Raw genomic sequence first — 21,429 nt, 5'->3', positions numbered from 1 at the left:
GATTGTTGCGTGGATGTAGTAGCTAAAGTAGTCCCCAATATTGGTCAAATCGAGTGTCATGGGAAACATCATGAGAAAGGCTGGCTTCGTCTTCTGATTGGAGTTATTCATTAACTTTACTAAAACAGCAACACAATAATGTATTATAGACTACGTTTGTGAGTACTTTATTATGCTTCGATATAACGTACAATTCGATACAACGCACAATTTTGAAAGTGAAATGTACGTTATATCGAAGTTTACCTGTACAACTAAAAGCACAAAACAGTCACGCGCAACCGAAAAGGTAAAGTGTCCCATCGCAAAGCAGGGAAACAAAAGGAAATTGAACGGTGAATGGCGGGGATTTGAGTTATTTTCTTGGGGGAAACTTTTTTTATGCGGTCCTTATCTACCGCACAAAAAAAGTTTTTTTCAAAATGTGTGCCGAATACGATTTTTTACAGCTGCTGGTGAAGTTTTGCACAATTTTTTTATATGACTTTTTTGTGCGGTCCCTATCCCCCGCACAAAAAAAAAGGTTTGCCTGTATACTGTTTCTACCTAATTGAGCAAATATTTTACAAAAAAGTGTTTTTCAATGTTTTTTACTGAAATTAAAACAGAACGAAAAGTACAACTTTTTTTTTCGATGCGGGTTATATGGACATTAGGGTGGCAGCGAAAATGGTCATGTCAAATTTCAGAAACCGACCATATACATTTTATTTATTGGCCTAAAAAATGATCTGTGCGGTTCCCCTACAAGTGCTTCCTGTAAAGTGAGCTTTCGCTCTCTTGTTTCGGGCTAAATGGAATGCGCAGCAATAAGTCATTTCTTTAGAAGATTTTGACCGTTATTCTTGGGAATGTGGAGTGCATTAGTCATTTTCATCGGGATTTCCCGATGCACTTCAACCAGTATTTGAGTCGCTCAATAACCAGTATTGTGCGATTGAATTGTGCAGTGCTCTCATGAATTGGCTTCACAGCATTATAATGAGCACTCCATCGAGTTTGCGACAGTCTTTTAAGGTGGAACTCCGTTCTGGAAGATCGAAAAATATCGATATTTTTTATTGAATTTTTGGAAAGGAATTTTTTCGATATTTGATTTCATTGGAAAGTAACAGCCAAAAGTATGATGTCACCTCCAGGGATATTTCGTTGCTGTATGAATTTTTAAACGCATTTTTCTCGAAACCATGTTTTTTCAGCTGGTGGTATCAATATCTCTGGATCTTCTTCTTCTTCTTCTTATATGGCACTAACGTTCCTAGAGGAACTCCGCCGTCTCAACGTAGTATTACTTGCGTCATTTTCATTAGTACTTAGTTGAGATTTCTATGCCAAATAACACGCCTTGAATGTATTCTGAGTGGCAAGCTCTAGAATACGCGTGACCACAGTGCAAGTCAGAGGAAATTTCTTTGAAGAAAAATTTCCCCGACCAGAACGGGAATCGAACCCGAACCCCCGGCATGTTAGGTTTTGACGCTAACCACTCGGCCACGGGAGCACGAATCTCTGGATCTACTTGACCGATTTAGCTGAAATTTTGTATCAGCATGTAAAAATTATTTATCTAAAGCGCTATATAGCGGTTTTTTTTGATATCTCGTTTTTTCGATATTTTATGAGCTTCTAAACAGCGATTTTTTATAAAAAATAATTAATTTTTGACAAAATTGCCGCCATTTTGGCAATTTTTCAAAAACCCCTTTGTAACGCCTTAGGTATTGTTCTAAAGTTTCAAAATATTCATTGAAATTCGTTCTGCGACACCCCGACGAAAATTAATATTCTTTCGACTTTCCAGACAGGGGTCTCCCCTTAACAACACGCATGAGTGGCCCAGAAACATTTCTCAAAGAGTTGTCTACAAACCCTATGGATACGGCTTTTTTGTTTTGCTTTCTTAACAAATCCTGGATGGTTGGAGCGGTCGATAGCCTGCGAACGGAACTACATAAATCCTGACCTTCCAGTTGTTGAAGGATGTCGTTACTAAGATCTGCACCTTTTCAAACCCAAAACGAAAAAAACCTTGGAGTGGGTTATATCTGTGATATAATCGCAAGGTTAACGCAGGGCTGTCATTGGCTTAGTAATCATTTGTTTGAAGTTGCATCTATATTCAAGATTAATCCTCTGTACATCCGAAATATCTTTTCCGTGATATACAAATCATCACGGGAACACCTAGTTAACTGCCCAAATGTGTGCGAAATCAAATTTTACCCCTTGGGTGCATTCACAAGAAAATGATTTTGCATGTCCGTTCATCACGGCAGCAAAAGAGAAACGGACAGAGGTTGGCCAGTCAACTTATCATGCATCATGCATCAACCACAGACCAATCGAGACTGAAATGACATTTCAAGAAGCTACCGCTATTTATAATGATTTAAATAGTCTGCTTTCAAAGCAGTTTTGAGCTATTGAAACAAGTTTTTATGACCAATAAATAATAAAAACATTTCTCGTAGATCTTTTATCATTTGAATTATGTTATTTTCATGCTTCTTCGTTCATCCGGTATTAACGTTCAAAACCTTGCATTTCGAAAGTCACCCCCTCGTTTTCGAGAACTTGAATTTACACCCCAGTACAGAAATGAAAGATGCAGTATGAAGAAATTATGAACATAAAAAACCAAGAATGATTCTATAACATGAACTTTTCCATAGTGACTTGTTTTGTTAGATAATACCATAAGTAATAACCGGTTACCTTCATTTAAAATAATTTTTTTTCAATATAATATACTTGTCATTGTCACCCTCAAAGGATGACACCGGGGCGGAGTTTCATTTACTCAGGAATTGAACAAAAATGACCCTCCGCCCCTTAAAAGTTTCTCTGGTTGAGCTTTGGAATAGCTCGCATTAAATGATAATTTAGCTCGAAAACCATCGGTTCAGATGAAGTGCATTTCCACCAAGACATGATAATCGATATTTTATTGCTAGCAATTTGGGATGGTCCAAGTTGTGGTTCCATGATGATCTTCCAAACAAACCTTCTAACAACTGATTTATGGCACACCAAATCGAATAATCATATATTTATCATATAATAAAATAATCGTGAATACATTCGTTTGGACAGCTTAGTGGAGATGCGTTATCGTTGGACTTTTTTTTTTGAAATGCAATCAAATGGTCCATGTTATGTCTATGTTTTTTTATTTGAAGAATATTTTATAGGTACCTAAGACCAATACTGCTTAAGCATTTCGAGAAATAGGAATTGAAATCGTCGCAAAAGTGATTAATTCCAAATCAATTGAAATTATTTCCAAAACTTTTCGGAGGGTATCCATTTTACGGTCAGACTTATTGGCTCGTTGAAAAAAAAAACCAAATATAGATAGTGTTCCTATAGCCAGGGGGTCATCGAACCCAGTGCATGTCCGCTACTAAGCGAACGATCATGAGCTCAAAACTCGGGACCCGCATTTGACCATCTATTATTGTGTGTTACTCTAGCTACTACGCCCACGCAGCAATCATCGTGATTCCAGCCCCTCACGGTTCACACGCACTCTGCCCAGTCGCTTTCAAATTTGTTGTCAAAGCAACAAATTAGCTTCATACAGCATTTGTTGGAGTTTTCAAATGTACCTTTCGGTTTGCGGTGCGATCATTATTTATTGAATGGTTCATCATCAAAGACGAAGGGATATTTCTTCATTCAAACAGAAATATCTCTGTATGGAAAGGTCCTGCAAGAACGTTTAAGCTATCAAATACAAGCTATTTATTAAGGTTGATAGGGTTTGCTACCGAGTTGGTTAGAAAATTGTGTTGATCTACAAAAAAGTTTGAAAACATAGAAATAAATCGATTTCTTATTTTTTTTCCGATATTTTTGTCCACTTCATTTTATTTTTTTATATTTTCTTATTTTGTAATTGTCAATTCCAGTGATCAACGTTTTTCTAATGAAATGCTGAACGTTAGTCCCTAGAGACTGACGCAAGGCTCAACCTGTTAAGATACTGCGTGAAGCAGCCATAACCAGAAAGGAGTAGTAAAAAGTCTAGTTATTGGTACCGTTCCGAAATCGCCGAAATTTTGATTGGTCTCAATTATGACTATCCCGCATTGGAGATCCTTTTTAATTCATCAATTGTCGTTTGCTTTGACAATATGTATGAGCTTTTAAACCCAAACAATTTGAAACCTAAACCAGTTCTGGTCTTTTGTGAAACAATACAGCCCAAATCCAAATCCAGTTATCCGTACAAGGTTTTTACGCATTTCTTATCATAAGATTTAAAGACGTTTCACGTAGAACTATGTCTTTCAGGAAGAGTGCCAAATCGAAAAACAAGTAAGGTACACCGCGGCAAGCTTTCGAAGTTCAACTTGCACATTCTCTTAAAAAAATCACTAAATCACTGAATTGAAATCTGTTTGCAACATATTCAAGGTATAATAGATAACTTTCGATAAAAAATAGGGATTCACACAGGATGTTTCGAAACTATCAATTTTATAAATGTTTAGTTTTCATACGCATTGTTTTCAACTTGTCCGTAGAGCGGGGTAACGCGGAACTATCATCAGTTTAATGTGCGGTTTTGCTTCTCGAACTATCCACAAATGATTTATGAAACACTAAATTGAAAAATTACATAAAAACATTCGGCAAAAAGAGTTTGGTACACGTGAGATGTGTAGTCCAATACATACAAAATAGACACTACATACTAGATATTAATATACGGAACAATAACATGGAGAGTACTATTTTATACGCTTTCACGTCAGAGTAGAGCCACTCGAAACGGCCACTAAAGAGGTTTATGGAATCATTCAAATATTCAAATAATACGTAACGCACTCAAAAAGGGAGGACGGGATGGCTTGTGGAAACTTGTTTAGAAATAAATCCAACTAAATATACACATTTATATGCAAATGACCAATTGTTACATGTTATGCAGAGAAGAGGAAGTCAAAATAATAAAAAAAATGCATTACGTAGTATTTGAACGACCCCTAGTTGCAAAATTAACAAATTATGACTTGTGTCATGTCTTTGTATTTATTAATCATGTTGAACATACTGAGGAACGAAATATTCTTTTTACGAATAATTATTTTTTTTTAATTTATCACCATTCATTTATACAGCAATCACCGACAAATAACTTCCGCCATTTGCAGCAATGTTTAAAAAATAGTCGATTTCACTGGCTTCAATTTACCCCAGGATTGAAAAAAACATGGGGTGAATTGAAATGCTCAGAGCTAAAGGGTGTGTCACATCAAATTGCATCACGGAAAAAACGCTGTAGAAATTCGCCCAGTAGACCGATCCTTTTGAAAATTTTAGACAGTAAAATAAAAACTATTAAACAACTTTTGGCATTTTCTTTTTATTCATACTTCGAGCCCAAGCCGGTATGCTCGCACCTTCCTCTTTACCCCGTCCATAAGGTTCTGTACAACTTCAGGTTGTAGTTTTTTTTAACAGAAATCCATTTTCTCTTGAAGTCCGCCTCCGATTTGACATCTTTTGGGTTCTTCCGGAGGGCCTGCTTCATAATCGCCCAATATTTCTCTATTGGGCGAAGCTCCGGCGCGTTGGGCGGGTTCATTTCCTTTGGCACGAAGGTGACCCCGTTGGCTTCGTACCACTCCAACACGTCCTTTGAATAGTGGCACGAAGCGAGATTCGGCCAGAAGATGGTCGGGCCCTCGTGCTGCTTCAATAGTGGTGGTAAGCGCTTCTGTAGGCACTCCTTAAGGTAAACCTGCCCGTTTACCGTGCCGGTCATCACGAAGGGGGCGCTCCGCTTTCCGCAAGAGCAGATCGCTTGCCACACCTTGTACTTTTTGGCAAACTTGGATAGTTTCTGCTTGCGAATCTCCTCCGGAACGCTCAATTTGTCCTCTGCGGAGAAGAACAACAGGCCCGGCAGCTGACGAAAGTCCGCTTTGACGTAGGTTTCGTCGTCCATTACCAGGCAATGCGGCTTCGTCAGTATTTCGGTGTACAGCTTCCGGGTTCGCGTCTTCCGCACCATGTTTTGCCTTTCGTCGCGGTTAGGAGCCTTCTGAACCTTGTATGTACGCAGGCCCTCCCGCTGCTTGGTCCGCTGGACGAATGAACTTGACAAATTCAGCTTATTGGCGACATCCCGGACCGAACTTCTCGGATCACGTCTAAACTGCTTAACTACGCGCTTGTGATCTTTTTCACTGACGGAGCATCCATTTTTGCCGTTCTTCACCTTCCGGTCGATGGTTAGGTTCTCGAAGTATCGTTTTAGTATTCTGCTGACCGTGGATTGGATGATTCCAAGCATCTTACCGATGTCCCGATGTGACAACTCCGGATTCTCGAAATGAGTGCACAGGATTAATTCACGACGTTCTTTTTCGTTCAACGACATTTTTCCAAATTTACGAAAAATTTACAGTGAAGCATGGCCAACGTGATCTACACACTCTTATCTGATTATAAGCGAAAGCTGAAGATAAAATTCCTAAAAATGAAATTTCTACAGCGTTTTTTCCGTGATGCAATTTGATGTGACACACCCTTTATACGGAAAAAGATTTTTCAGTTTAGTTTCCAAAACTTGATTATCTCTATTTGATTACCTGATGTGCAATTTTGGCGATATTTTTGAGAAAAAAAACAGTGTTTTCGAACTGATTGAGTCAGCGCGCAAAAATGTTTGTCTTGATTTCACGGAACAAGGAAAAGTAAAGGCGTGGATTGCGTTAAAGCATTTCAATATTCTGGTAATAGCTATCATAAGGTGGGTTGTGAGATAATGTTTACTATATATATTTTTATCGGGTCAATCCATCATTCCTAGTAAAAGTTATGATTTCCGTTTTAACTTACCCCGAATTTCAACTTGCCCCGGTGTACCTTAACGTTTTATGAAATAAAAGTTAACGTTCATATTGATGATTCTTGTGACGATCCTGATTTTGACTTTAAGCGATGTGACTTCGCTACACTGAACAACCTTCTTTCGGATGTTGACTGGAACGAAAACATTGGCGCAGAGTCAACAAACTGTGCAACGACAGTGTTCTACGAAAAAGTTTACGAGATCCTTCGCGATAACGTTCCCCGCAAACGAAGATGTCAAACATCCAGTTTTAAGCACTCATGGTGGACGCCGGAGTTACGTCGTCTCCGAAACAGTGTCCGCAAAGTCCGAAAAGGCTACGAACAAACAAAATCAAACAAAATCTAGAGACGCGAAAGAAAAGCTTAAGCATTTTGAAGAGTGCTATAGTGAGTGTCGAATAGCAGCTTTTCGCTCTTATACAGATCGAATTAAATCGAATTTGAAACAGAATCCGAAAAGCTTCTGGAAGTTTGTGAAAAATCGTAAAAGCGGAACGAATATTCCGGAGAATGTGTCGTATGGTGACTTAACAGCTACCACCCCTGAAGAAGCGGCAAACCTGTTCGCAAATTTTTTCCGAAGCGTGCATAGTGATGATCCACCAGCATTCTCTGCAACAGAGTTTGACAACATTTCGTCGCTAAACGTTAGTTTGCCACCGTTAACCATCACGCCGCATGATGTTCTTCCCTGAAGAAACTTGACATCTCCAAAGGCGCTGGTACCGATCGTTCGCCTCCAACTTTCCTAAAAGAGTGTGCCGAATCTCTGATGACTCCGTTCCATTTTCAACTTATTTGGTATAAATAACCCATTCGCGATTTGGAACCATACCATTCTCGTTCTCGTTTGGTGGTCATCGGACCAACATCGTTGCCGGCGAGCGACGAATGGGAATGAATTCTCTTTATTAAGATAGGTTAAGGAGGAGTATGGAGTTCTTTTCCAGAAAGGCCCTTCTCAGCGCTAGAGGCGAATGAACTGAAGAAGTTTAAAAGCAAATATGGAATGGAATAGAATGAAACCACAGTTGTGAGCAAGCTAACAAGCATAACACAAAGAGCGGACATCATTCATGCTCCGTGCAAGAATGGAAGATTTTGCGAAACAGCAATGCATTTTCGTTTACATTCACTACATACCCTCGAAGAAGAGGAAGCCCCTTGTATCAAAGTATGCTACGACGAAGAAGGTGGCAGCAGCACACGGGACATTTTTGTGCTAGTGTGGATATGGAAAAATATCCAGCATTTTTGAACATGGACATACAATGTATTTATGTAGATACAACGTATCTTTTATGAAAGTATGTTTTCAAATCCCAGTATGGGGCACGATCACACCACAAGCGGAATATAGGGGTAAAAGTGGTTATAGTTTGTAATCGATATCTATGTGGAAAGTTGAAAGTCTGGTGCGAGCTGGCAGCGCAGTTCAATCGTAATGTGAAGATACGGTTCCGTATAAACGAAACTGATAGCTTTCGACGATTCTCTTCATCAGTAATTTGTTGTTGTAGTTTGTTGTTGTCCCAAAGATGCAGACATATACGTGATCCACGAATCAAATGGAGCGTTCGTTGCACGAGCAATGAGAGAGAAGAGAGGAACCACAGGAGTTTAAGCTTCGCCATTTCTCAATGGTTCACCGAGATATTTGTACCAATCGATAGGAAATATTTCTATTCGTGCAGCTCAGTGCAAACATTCTGTGCAAAAGGTGATAGTTGTTGAATGGAATAAGGGTTTGCTATGAAGTGTGTTGTACCCGATTTTATCAAACACGCACCGGCATGAGCCGACAAAAAATTATACATTTATATTGTCAGACAGTCGGATCTCAGTACGGATCTGCAGTAGGGTAACACGGGGTGAGTTGGACATACAGGATGAATTGGACTACCCCTTTACCTCAAAAAGTACGGCTCAACTTGGATTTTTATAATGTCATCTCTTTCTGTTGTTGAACCGTATGTACTTAACGTAGAAAAACTTTGATAAAATTCAACAGGAAGAAAACGGTAGCATGAACACAGCAAGCACTTTGATTGTCAAAAAATGAGAGTTTTTCGATCGTGGTTTTAAGGTTTTCCCGCTGATTAAACAAACTTTTCGTGTATTGTGCAGTAAAGTTCTGTTCGCCTATAGAAGAGGAAATATTGAATGCAGCGAAACTGTAAGTTTGATAATAATACATTAAATTAATTGCATTTTAATTTTATCATGTTCTTCTTCTTGAATGGCGTTAACGTTCCCTTGTGGAACTTTTGCCGTCTCAACGTATGCATTAACTAGCGTCATTTATTAATACTTGGTCGAGATTTCTTAAGCCAAATAACACGCATTGAATGTATTCCGAGGGGCAAGCTCTTGAATACGCATGACCACAGTGCAAGTCGAAGGAAATTTCTTTGACGAAAAATCCCCCGGCCAGAACGGGAATCGAACCCGAACACCCGGCATGATAATGTGAGACGCTAACCACTCGGCCACGGGTGCACTTATTTTATCATGTTGTGTGGGGTGAATTTGTCCTACACGTTTGAGGCTTTTCTTTGATCTAATTGATTCCAGACGCCGCTGAATTACAAAAAAAAAAGATGGACAGACAACGTTGGAAGAAGGAGAAGCTTGAAAGAGCATCGCAGTCCATCAAGGACGGATTTTCTTTGACCAAGCATCGAAAGAGTGAGAAAATGTTCGACCAACAGTGAAAAAATCCATGCAAATTTCGAGATAATCTTAATCCATTTTTTCTGGTCTGGAATATGGCCAAGATACCTGGTATCGATACCAGAACACTGTTACTGATTGTAACATTATCACAAAATACTTTCCATAAACAAAAGTATGTTTTTTTTCGATGAAACACACACTGGACCAATTCACCCCACAGACGGTCCAAATCAACCCGGGTCAAATTTTAATGTCCAAAAATCATCTCTTTTGTTTTATGATATATTTGGTAATTTGAAGCTTGATATTATTGAACATTATTGATTGGGAGAAAGCAAGTGTAGCTCAGTGTACAATGTGTCGTTTTTTATTTAGACCGTATTGGTTTGGAAATATTATGTGATTTTCTTAGGGGGTCCAAATTCCCCCCATTTCCTCTAAAGACGGAGCGAAGATATTTGTTTTTGTAGCGAGAAGTTAATTCGCGTTGATTACATTGAGCTTTCTATCACGAGCGACAATGACTCTGACTATTCTTTATATGTTTACCAGGCCCGAAGACTATTTTAAATTTTTCTTACTGCTAAAGTAGTAAATATAACTAAATAACTAAATAATTAAAAAGTTATTTGAAAAATTTCAATGCATTCTAAAATAACATCCGAAGTGATAAACAGGCGGATTGAATAATATGATTCCGTTCAGAAAAAGTAAGTTCTACGAACCACCTTAAATCGGGGATGCAAATATTTGTTTGTTTGAGAAACCCTATAAGTCCACGTTTCTAATTATCACCACGGGCGGCACTGCGATAGATATATAATTTTATTCATTGTTCACCGATGCCGTAAAAAGCATGCGCAACTCAACTTAATCGGAATGTCTTCTGTGAATGTGTTCGGTGGGCAGCAGGATACAAAGCGGACCTTGAAGTGCACGAAGAACACTAAGCCTAGATGTGCTCCTCCTAGCTCCGTAGTACTATGTACTTCTCATATATTATGTAACGCAAAAAGTATTTTAAAATATCCTCGATCTTCCTCCATAACGTATTTTCATATTCCTAATGTAGGGGAAAGGTGGTATAGACGGACACCCTAAGTAAAAGTTGATTTTTTTCGGGAATTTCACAAAAAATATATAGCTTTCTCACCACAAATTGATGGTCTAGGTCTCTTTCATAACAAAATTTGTCATTGAGGCAGGAATTTCGAAAAATGAATGTGTCCGGTATCTTTGAAATAATAAGATGAGTTGGGAAAGACGGACACTTGGCGGGAAAGATGGACACCTGGGGTGGAAAAGATGGACACTAACCGAAAATTCATGTTTATGTACTCGATAAGTTCTGGAGGTCTTCAAATATGCCTTAAAATGATCTAGCGAAAAGACTAGACTAAAATCACCTAGAAGGGCTTGTAATTATTCTTATTTTTTCATGTATAAAATAGCTTCCGACATTCGGAATGACAAATTCGGATTACGTTTCAAAAACCGCTCTGCTGATTCGTCCATGATATGTGGTTGCACTTGCAAACGTAGATAGTGGGCATCTGTTAATAAAAGAAGGAGGAGATAATCAAATTGTTTTCAAAACAAAATGTTTGTCTTTTGTCGGTGGAGTGTCCATCTTACCCGACTTGATTAGTATTTTATTTTTATCAATATTTCTGGAGTAAAAATGAGAAAACTTCATCGCTGATTCGATAAACTTGAAGAGAAGTGATGGTAAAACATTCACGTAACGAAAAATACCCCATAAAAATACTCCATAACAATGAGAACCTTATTTTCTTCAGACGAATATTTACATCGAGCTGCTCTTTGTAGATTACTTTTTTGTTGTTATTTACAACTAGCTGACCTGGCGAACTTCGTCCCGCCCGCAATTGCTTTTCTGATTTAGATTATTTTGAACACTCACGTTCCCCGAAAATTATTCTTCTGTGCGCGATCTATATTCGCGCACATATAATTTCATATAATTTCTTTCTTGACATTTACACCTGACGCAGACTGAGACACATCAATCTTGATACTGATTGAACAGTCAGTATCAAGATTGATGTGTCTCAGTCTGCGTCAGGTGTAAATGTCAAGAAATCCGATGATCCGTTCTTGAGTTAAATCGTGAGGAACGGACACCAAATCATTTTTATTTATATATTTTTGATTTCATGATTTTTTAGCGTATAAACCTGACGCAGACTGATACACTTCAATCCTGATACTGAATGTTCAAATCCGTTGCTCCGTTCTTGAGTTAAATCGTGAGGAACGGACACCAAATCATTTTTATTCATATAGATTTTAACAGAAAGCCAACTAGGTGTACACAGTAAGTGTCAAAGGTATTTATATACTATATTGCAAGTTTGTACCTCATTAAAATTTAGAATAAAAATGTAATTTATCAATTATACAGGGGTGTCCGTCTTTCCCCTATTAAGAATCAAACAAATAATACTTATCCGACCCCCCTTACTCATCCCTACTCCCTATAACTCAAAAACAGCCTCAATCCTACTTGGTATGAGCATTATGAACATTAACACTTTTTCTTGATTTTTAATATTTTTTGTAAACTTAAAAAAAATCCTGAATTCATGCTTGTTGTCATTTGGACATCCATGTATCATATGAGCGTGTTAGAGGTGTGCGTTGATGCGATTACGAATGGTTCATTCGAATTTTTGAAAATTGTCTTTTTATCCGAATGTGGGGCAGTTTCGGACAGTCCTGGGGCACTTACGGACAACGAAAAAAAATTAATAATTTAATTTTTGTCAACAATTACTTCCGTTTTTTCTTTTCTCCAGCATATTCTGCATTTCTCTGTTTATCAGTATTTGTCTGAAAGGAACATGCTTGCTATGAGAGTCAGTAAAAAATCGCGATTTTGCTTTCTTCTGTTTCCGAGTGGTAGTTTATCGCGGTGAAGTTTCTGGAAAATGCTCAAATGATTTCATTTCAGTAGGTGAAATCATTTGAGCATTCAAAATCCTTGTCCGAAAAAACCTTTCTTGAGAATGGATAGCAACCTGTCATTTTGAATCCAGCTAGGATATTACTTAGATTGAAAGAAGCATTATAAGCCGATGCAACTAGACCTGAAAGGTAGTGTATAGAAATAGTTTTCCTAAACTGAGAGCTTTTGCTTGAAAAGGCCCATAACTGAAACATCCAGCGGTTGTAAGCGATTTGTGACATAAGGTGGAAAAGATACATGGATTGTGCAATTTTCTCGGCAATAAAGGGTGTGTCACATCAAATTGCATCACGGAAAAAACGCTGTAGAAATTCTCCCAGTAGACCGATCCTTTTGAAAATTGTAGACAGTAAAATAAAAACTATTAAACAACTTTTGGCATTTTCTTTTTATTCATACTTCGAGCCCGAGCCCGTATGCTCGCACCTTCCTCTTTACCCCGTCCATAAGGTTCTGTACAACGTCAGGTTGTAGTTTTTTTTTTGAACAGAAATCCATTTTCTCTTGAAGTCCGCCTCCGATTTGACAACTTTTGGGTTCTTCCGGAGGGACTGCTTCATAATCGCCCAATATTTCTCTATTGGGCGAAGCTCCGGCGCGTTGGGCGGGTTCATTTCCTTTGGCACGAAGGTGACCCCGTTGGCTTCGTACCACTCCAACACGTCCTTTGAATAGTGGCACGAAGCGAGATCCGGCCAGAAGATGGTCGGGCCTTCGTGCTGCTTCAATAGTGGTAGTAAGCGCTTCTGTAGGCACTCCTTAAGGTAAACCTGCCCGTTTACCGTGCCGGTCATCACGAAGGGGGCGCTCCGCTTTCCGCAAGAGCAGATCGCTTGCCACACCATGTACTTTTTGGCAAACTTGGATAGTTTCTGCTTGCGAATCTCCTCCGGAACGTTGAATTTGTCCTCTGCGGAGAAGAACAACAGGCCCGGCAGCTGACGAAAGTCCGCTTTGACGTAGGGTTCGTCGTCCATTACCAGGCAATGCGGCTTCGTCAGCATTTCGGTGTATAGCTTCCGGGCTCGCGTCTTCCCACCATGTTTTGCCTTTCGTCGCGGTTAGGAGCCTTCTGAACCTTGTATGTACGCAGGCCCTCCCGCTGCTTGGTCCGCTGGACGAATGAACTTGACAAATTCAGCTTATTGGCGACATCCCGGACCGAACTTCTTGGATCACGTCTAAACTGCTTAACTTTGCGCTTGTGATCTTTTTCACTGACGGAGCATCCATTTTTGCCGTTCTTCACCTTCCGGTCGATGGTTAGGTTCTCGAAGTATCGTTTTAGCACTCTGCTGACCGTAGATTGGACGATTCCCAGCATCTTACCGATGTCCCGATGTGACAACTCCGGATTCTCGAAATGAGTGCACAGGATTAATTCACGACGCTCTTTTTCGTTCGACGACATTTTTCCAAATTTACGAAAAATTGACAGTGAAGCATGGCCAACGTGATCTATACACTCTTATCTGATTTCTTTTAAATTTCTACAGCGTTTTTTTCCGTGATGCAATTTGATGTGACACACCCTTTATTTAATTGTTTCCAAAGTGCAATGACTTTTTGATTGATTTTTGATTTTTTTAAATTGATTTGTTTACGTTGCTTTTTGCTACCTTTTTCAAATGTTCCAGAAAATTGAGAAACAGTTTTCCCTTTATGCAACCGTTAGTTGGAAAATTGGCAAAGACAATGGACCCATTTAGACCACCTGTGAGTTAGAATCATGAAAACGTTCTATTCGAATCTAGTTCGGTAGCTCTTTCCATCTTATCTTCGTTGATGCTGGTTCTATCGGTTTTCTTTTTGTAGCTTCGAACCATCAACAGGTCTGAGAAACAGAATAAATTGATGTTTGTTAGTAAACATGAGGTTTTATGAGGTATTAAACAGTGTCCGAATGTGCCCTGTGAACGATGTCCGAATGTGCCCCACCACTACCCGAAGACAAATCATAATTTTATCTAATACATGGATCTTTATTTCCCCGTTGTATGCACGTTTTTTTCATTTCATATTAGTTACTAACTGAGGTGGTGTACTTAAATTTCTAAATCGTTCACAAAGAAATTAGGGGAATACTTACAACTTCTAGCTCAAAAGTTTCGAGACGTGTATGAAAAAGCGCACTGGGTTGTTTTCGTAAGTAATAAACGACCAGGAGATTTCAAACCATATGACAGCTGTTGGTGGAAGGGCTGTTAACTTACTTATAATTTTAATTCGGTTAAAAACCTAAGTCCTTGACTAACTAATCTTGAAGCATTATATTTTGAGTTTAACTTGAAATATTGATGAAGTAGTGGTCCCAAATAATATATTTTGGGTCTAATAATCGAACCTCATACCAACAATTTGGAGGACCAGGTCAAAATTTGAAAAAAAAAAACAGTTTTTTGTCGTTTTTTCGCAAGTGCGTCAGATGGAAGAAGTTATGATCCCTACGTTGAGACTGACCTCCAGGTACACAATCATAGAAACAACACAGAGCACGCTCTGTCAGGGTAGTCATTAATCAAGGACAGTGAGAAATAGAGAAATAGGAAATTGGCCTGTGTCGGAACGGGACTTGGACTTATGGGGTTTCTCAAACGAACGATTCAATTATTCGATATGGCCTCCTTTTGCAATAATAATGCCAATTGGCCCGAAGCATGAAGCATGCTTTTACCAAAGCTTTTTAGGCCACTCATGCTTTGTTCTCACTTAGGGAGAATTGGCCATACAATCCGTCTTGTTCGTGTGTACCGAGGTCTCATCTGCAATGAAGGTATAACGATCAAGGTATCGTTGTTACGAGTTTTTCAACATCTCCTAACCTGTTGGAAAGTACTAGATCATTTCGAACGTTGTGTATCGCACGGCTTTGAGCATACTTTTCCGTGGGTTCTCGGCGTTTTTCGTAAAATTTGGCGTCGTTGTTGACTCTGCTTTGACGTTCTAACCGTGTCACTCGAACATGATAATCCAATAATTTATACCAAAAATTTCTCAAAATATCCGATGAATTTCGTGATCCAACCAGTTCGAAAGCATTATTCCACGAGTGAGTTATTACGATCGAGATTGCGAGAACTGAATCCATTGAAAGAAAATTCATCCGTTATGCCCTTCGTCATCTTCCGTGGAGCGATCCCGTGAATCTTCCATCATACGAGGCTTGCTATCGTTCAATATGCCTTCAAACACGTGGTCAGAAAGGTGAGCCATGCAATTTTGCAGCAAAAGTGCTGTTGGGTGAAATAGAAAGTTCGGATATTCTTGTGTAGCAGACTCACGATGTTCCTTTGCTCGACTACTACTACTGGGTTACGCCACTTTGACTTTTCCTCGTCCAAATATAGTATGACAACAGACGAAATGAATAATAATAACAACATATTAATTATATTCCACTTGATTGACGACTCATGAAACATATATTGGATGCTTCTGGATATTAGATACAGAACTGATATTTATACAAATACTGTAATCAATACTAATTTTGTTTTCGTGATACCTGCGATAATCTGTCTTACGTAAAATGGTCAATTGGTTGTAATACCCCATAACGTATTGCCGTACCTTGACACGTATAATCGCAGAGTATTTACTGACATTATTGATGCCATAAATTTCTATTGGCTTTTGAGCGAACGCTGTCCCGCATACTGAAAATATAACTTTGTGCGCTTCAAACTGATGGACAAACAGAACTAAGAAACAGTTCAAACATTTGTAGAAGCGATGCGTAAAACATGCAGCAACAGCTATTTGTCAGTCATTAGTAAACCACACGGTACACATTCGCTTACCTTCTCATCACAGATTTGACCCAACAAAACGGTTTAAATACACTCTCATATTCAAACGTGGGGGTGGGTGATGGGGGAGTTACATTGAACCGAAACTAATATCTAAATGACGAGCCCTAGCTTGAGGGGGCAGTGGGAATGCGTCTGTACTTGAAATTCGTTTTATGTCCGGTGCCGGAAGCGTTCAATTGTATAGGCCATACTTTTTTTCGCATCATATTTGTTCCAGGTCACCAATGCCCCGTGCTCGCAAATCAGCCACTTGTTGATGGTTTAGTTTTGTTTAGTCGGTCGTGTGTGCTATCCGTCGTAAATTGCGGTTTACAATTGATTTTAGTGTCGGTTCCGTAAACATAGTTGTATTAGTGTTATCATTGGTGCCGGCAAAATGAGGTGTGTATGTGTAAAGGTGAAATTCGATGAACTTTCTTTAGTTTCTTCAAACATGCAAACGCACTCAATTGGCTCGGAAAAAGTTCTAGTTCCAAAATATACAAACGATATCGGCTCGTGAAATATTACAGACACGTGAGTTAAAATGTAGCTCTTCAGGGTGTCTTCACACAAAAGCCCGTCGGTCGGTTTGTAATCTACATGAATATTAATATCTACCGGAAGTACAACGTTTGATTTACGCTTATAAATATCTCGATCAGCGCACCCTCGTTTACCCCCATCGTCATTTTGAAAGGGGCAACGAGAAGCCATCCATAGTTGTATACACATAATTTCTGAAACCTTCTCATGCATACAGTCAGACCTTCCGACTTTCTGTACACTCGAATCGTTCGCTAAGGTCTCTTTGCAAGACACTTCCGGTTTTCGGATATGCGTATTCTATTATTCCTATACCATTATGTACCATACTACAAACGCTTGTCGGAATCGGAGTATGAACGATTGGTGACATGATCATATTAGGGATGGTCACTAGGAAAACTTGCTCACTTGCTTGATTATGTCGTTCATTGAACCATATCAATGTATGTGATTGTGATTTCCTATAGAAAAAGTGACATATTATAACTTTTTGATTCCACTATTATTGAAGCTTCATCTTTTCTAATGTTGTAATAGCAGATGCAATAAACTAATCATTTGACATATTGAGACATACTAACAACATAATATATTGTGGAATGTATCGTATCCGGTGCTAGAAAGCGTATTCTTCACTTGTTACTAGAGGTCGTATACTCATTCATAGACTTTCCTGCAAATCTTTGCTACATCCCAAAACAACTTATTTTAGCATCCCTACTCAACGTAAACTAAACGTATGCGTGCATCGAACGGAGGATTCATTTCATTAACCGCCTTTGTTTCAATGCCATTTCATACAAATAACTCGTTCTGAGGTGGAGGAGGGGAAGGAACGGGTGTTAGCAGGTGGAGAGAATGAGATAACACCACCATTCAGTGAAATTGTACATCAATAACGAGACATAAACTGTATTATCCATAGCCCGAGATGTGCGCGTCAATGATAAATGAAACACCTTCAGCTAGGCCGAAAGGGACAATGAATGGGTTTTCGGGAGGATACAAATGGACAGGCTTTCTGTGCTGAACGCTGATAAAAGAGTTAAATTAATGTAAATGGCAGCATAAATAATGATTATTGTTTCATGAACTTGTGTTGCTCATACTAACAATTGGATGAGGCTTTTCACCATGCGATTATCACGATGACATAATTTATGAAATGGCAATAGTAATAAAAAAACAAATAAATGTGCCAAATTAAGAAGTCCTCAAAATTATTCTACCATGCTTGTCACAAACAATCACACTGATAGACAAAATTTAGTGTCCATCTCTCATTTCTAAATTATGATTTGGTTCAAATTGAAGTAAACACACAAACAGTCTTCTGATATCTAATTTTTGACGTAGAACTACGTCTTTCATTAAGGGTGCCAAATCAGAAAACAGGTCACGTTTTTATGAAATAAAGTTATCGTTAATAACTATTTTTGCCGTGAACGGATTGTGGCGATTCACATACCAAACGAATCGGAATTACACTAAGATTTGTTTGATATGCTATACATTACAATCCCATACAATCCAATCCCATCCATGATGAAAATTGGAAGCATTCTCATTTCCTCATATATTTGTTCTGTCCATTTGTGTGCTTTCCCGAACAGAGCTGTCAATAACGAGCAACGAAGGGGAAATCGCAAGATGTAAAGTCTCCGTGAACAAAGGAAAAGAAGAAGAACGAAGGGGAGTATTTGCCTAGAGTATAAACAGTGGGAGGTGAATGAACTGCAAAGTTTAAAGTCTCTTAAAAACAAAGAACCAACCATACAAACAGTGGATCTCGCTGAGGCAAACTTCATTCTTCGTGACGACACCTACTGGACAACATCGTTGCTGGGCGAGCTGGACGGCGAGGTATCGAATGGTTTTCTCAAGGCAATGGGGGTGGAGGAGTAATATGAGGAAAGAGTAAAGTTTTCCAAGGGCCAGACGAATGAACTGAAGATGTTTAAAGTCTCTTAAATTCAGCAAGGAAAGGGAGGAAAGGCAAACTTTCAGTATCGTTCTAGATACGAAACAATGAACTTCGCTTGTTCTTCCTTGTTTTGTGCCATCACATGTCTTCGTTTCGGACTGAGCTGCGGACTCAGTTCGAAACGAAGGTTGGTTCTGTAGAGAAGAATGCAAAACAGAGATAAGTGTGTGTATATTTAGTTGATTCAAGCCATCGATATATGGATATTTGTGTGCGTACGTGCGTGCTTCATAACCCGTACGTCTTCTGCATCTGTACGTACATCTTCGTGCATCTTCGCTACGCTGAAACCCCATAAACAAGGAGGGGAGATAGTGGGAGGGAATTATTTACGCTAGGGTATTAGTAATGAATCCCTGCTGAGGCAAATATTCAGTCTTTTGCCAAGCAGTTAACATTGTTCGTTTTCTGTCGTCATAAAGGCTAAAGGGTTGGTGCCTTTGACATTGCATCAATGCATTGAACTGACGCTATAGTGAAGCAGGTGCTGAGGTTGTGCACCAAAAAATTATTTGAGGAATATCAAGTTATTCAATACGTTATAATAAATCATTAATTTATTTGGGTTCGCGTGCAGATAGAGTTTATTTCGCTTATTTAGTCACCAAGAAAGTGAATGCCGTTCTGGAATTTTGTATGTGATTTGGATTCGCTTGCCAGTAGCAAAACTTTCTCCACTAAGGATGACAGCTGCGCTTATCTCGACCATGTATTGTTCTGCGAATACAAGAATTAATCATCAAATAATTATCGTCAAATGATCCTACAATAAAAAAAACATTTCAGTTCAGAGCCAAACTGGTAGAATGTTTATTTCAAAATTTTCGAAGCATTCTAAAATAATAACCGCAGTTATAAACAAGCGACTTGAATTAAACTACAGCGTAGTTCTACGTCAACAATGCGGTCGTGTCTTGAACACAACCTCCTATAATTTTTTTTATATTTTATATTTTATAGTTTTACTTGAAGAAAACAATTTGTATTAAAAATACTGACAAAATCATGCTTCCTTCAGTTTGGCTCTAGACAGATAAATCAAAGTGAAAGAAAAGCATTTTGATAATTAATGTGTCCTCCTTTGGCCTTCAGTACCTGCTGCAGGCGCTTCGGCGTGTTTTTTACCAGATTCTTTAGGTGCGATTGATCTCGGCACACTACAAGGCTTCAAAATAATTATTGTTATTGGTGTTTTATGGTGGTTTATCTAGTGTTTTATCAACTCTGGTATCGAGAATCGTCCTCAAATCTTCGATGGGGCTGGGGTCCGGACTTTGTGGAGGCCATTCAAGCGGTTTGATCCGACAAGACCGAAAGAATGACTTGGTCTTCTGGGGGGGGGGGGGGGGTATGCTCTGGACCGTTGTCCTGCTGAGATATGAACTTATCTTCAAGGCACGTCTGTATCAATGAAATTTCAGATTGTCCTGCAATATGTTGATATAGAAATTGGTCGTCATTATTCCTTCGATTTTCACGAGGCTTCGCACTCTACGCTGCGAAAAAACACCCCAGAATATCACATTTTCTTCTCCATGGGTCACTGTGCCTTGGATAGGGCGTTTCTAAAGGCAAACGCTTTCTTTTAAACAGCTCGAATTTTTGACTCGTTCGTGCGGAGAACCGTTTTCCAGAACTCTAGGGGCTTATCAACATGATTCTTAGCAAAACTAAGCCGTGCCTTGCTGATAAATGGTCGCTTCCGAGCAACTTTGCTGTTTGACCCCCGTGATATGAGACGACGACAAACAGTTCAACCGAAAACTGTTTCCTGAAGGGTTTCCAGGATTTCGTTACCTTCGGGTTCTTCTTGACTTCGCGCATGATCTTGGTGTCCATTCTCGCATTCGTTCCGCACTTCCTGCCTCTGTCATGGTGTTCCACGATTGATGCGAACTATTTTAGTTTCAGAAAAACTTTCCCAACCTTGCTGTCTTGCTGATACTATACTTCATAGCGACAGCCCTGTGCTTTCCGCCGTTTTACACATCACGAACCACCAATTTCCGGATGCACTACTGGATTGCTTCCGAAATCCAGTATATTGTTTATTGTTTATTTATTATTGTTTCGTCTTCGATAAAACTCGCACAGATTACTCTATCTAATAATCCTAATACTATTTTCTAAAGTAGGTTTGCTAGTCATAAAGTCAAAAGGGCCTGGCCGGGTAAGGGAGTAAAAAGTGCCCCCAAACCAAATCACTAGCTGTATGGCAAATATAGTAAAGGATATTAAATAAGAAATTTTGGTGGTTTATTTGAACCCCTATGTGGTTTGACGTAGGATCTATAGTGAAAAACGTACTTTTCGTTAATTTCACGCCATCCTCAAAAGATCCGAGATAAAAATTTGAAAAAAATACTGAATGTGCATCTTACTACGATGTATCAAAAAAAATTATCAAAAAAAAATTTCATCAAAAATTTTAGTACTAAAAAAAATAATGAAATCTTGAAAATTTTTTTTTTGGGATTTAGAGATTCAGTACTACTCTAATTCATATTTTAATGTGTTTCTACGGCTTTTCTAGATATGTGTGATTTTTTTCAGATTTTTTTCAGTGTTGCGCG

At 38.9% G+C, this 21,429-nt stretch overlaps 1 protein-coding gene across 2 annotated transcripts in view; it reads left to right on the top strand.

The window, feature by feature from the left end:
• The window catches only part of LOC129764687 (DNA-binding protein D-ETS-3), a 200,112-nt gene that overhangs the window by 1,987 nt on the left and 176,696 nt on the right, over positions 1-21,429 (top strand). The window contains exon 1 of one of the 2 annotated variants that reach the window (XM_055764038.1): positions 16,609-16,725. The exons of the other annotated variant lie outside the window; for it this stretch is intronic. Within the exon in view, the coding sequence (XP_055620013.1) occupies positions 16,721-16,725 (5 nt within the window). The 5' untranslated portion in view covers positions 16,609-16,720. Of the gene's footprint in view, positions 1-16,608; positions 16,726-21,429 lie in introns of those variants that run through there. 2 annotated transcript variants of the gene reach the window in all.

Source organism: Toxorhynchites rutilus, chromosome 2 (genome assembly GCF_029784135.1).
Source record: "Toxorhynchites rutilus septentrionalis strain SRP chromosome 2, ASM2978413v1, whole genome shotgun sequence".
Lineage (NCBI taxonomy): Eukaryota > Metazoa > Arthropoda > Insecta > Diptera > Culicidae > Toxorhynchites > Toxorhynchites rutilus.
This window is presented reverse-complemented; position numbering and strand designations above follow the sequence as displayed.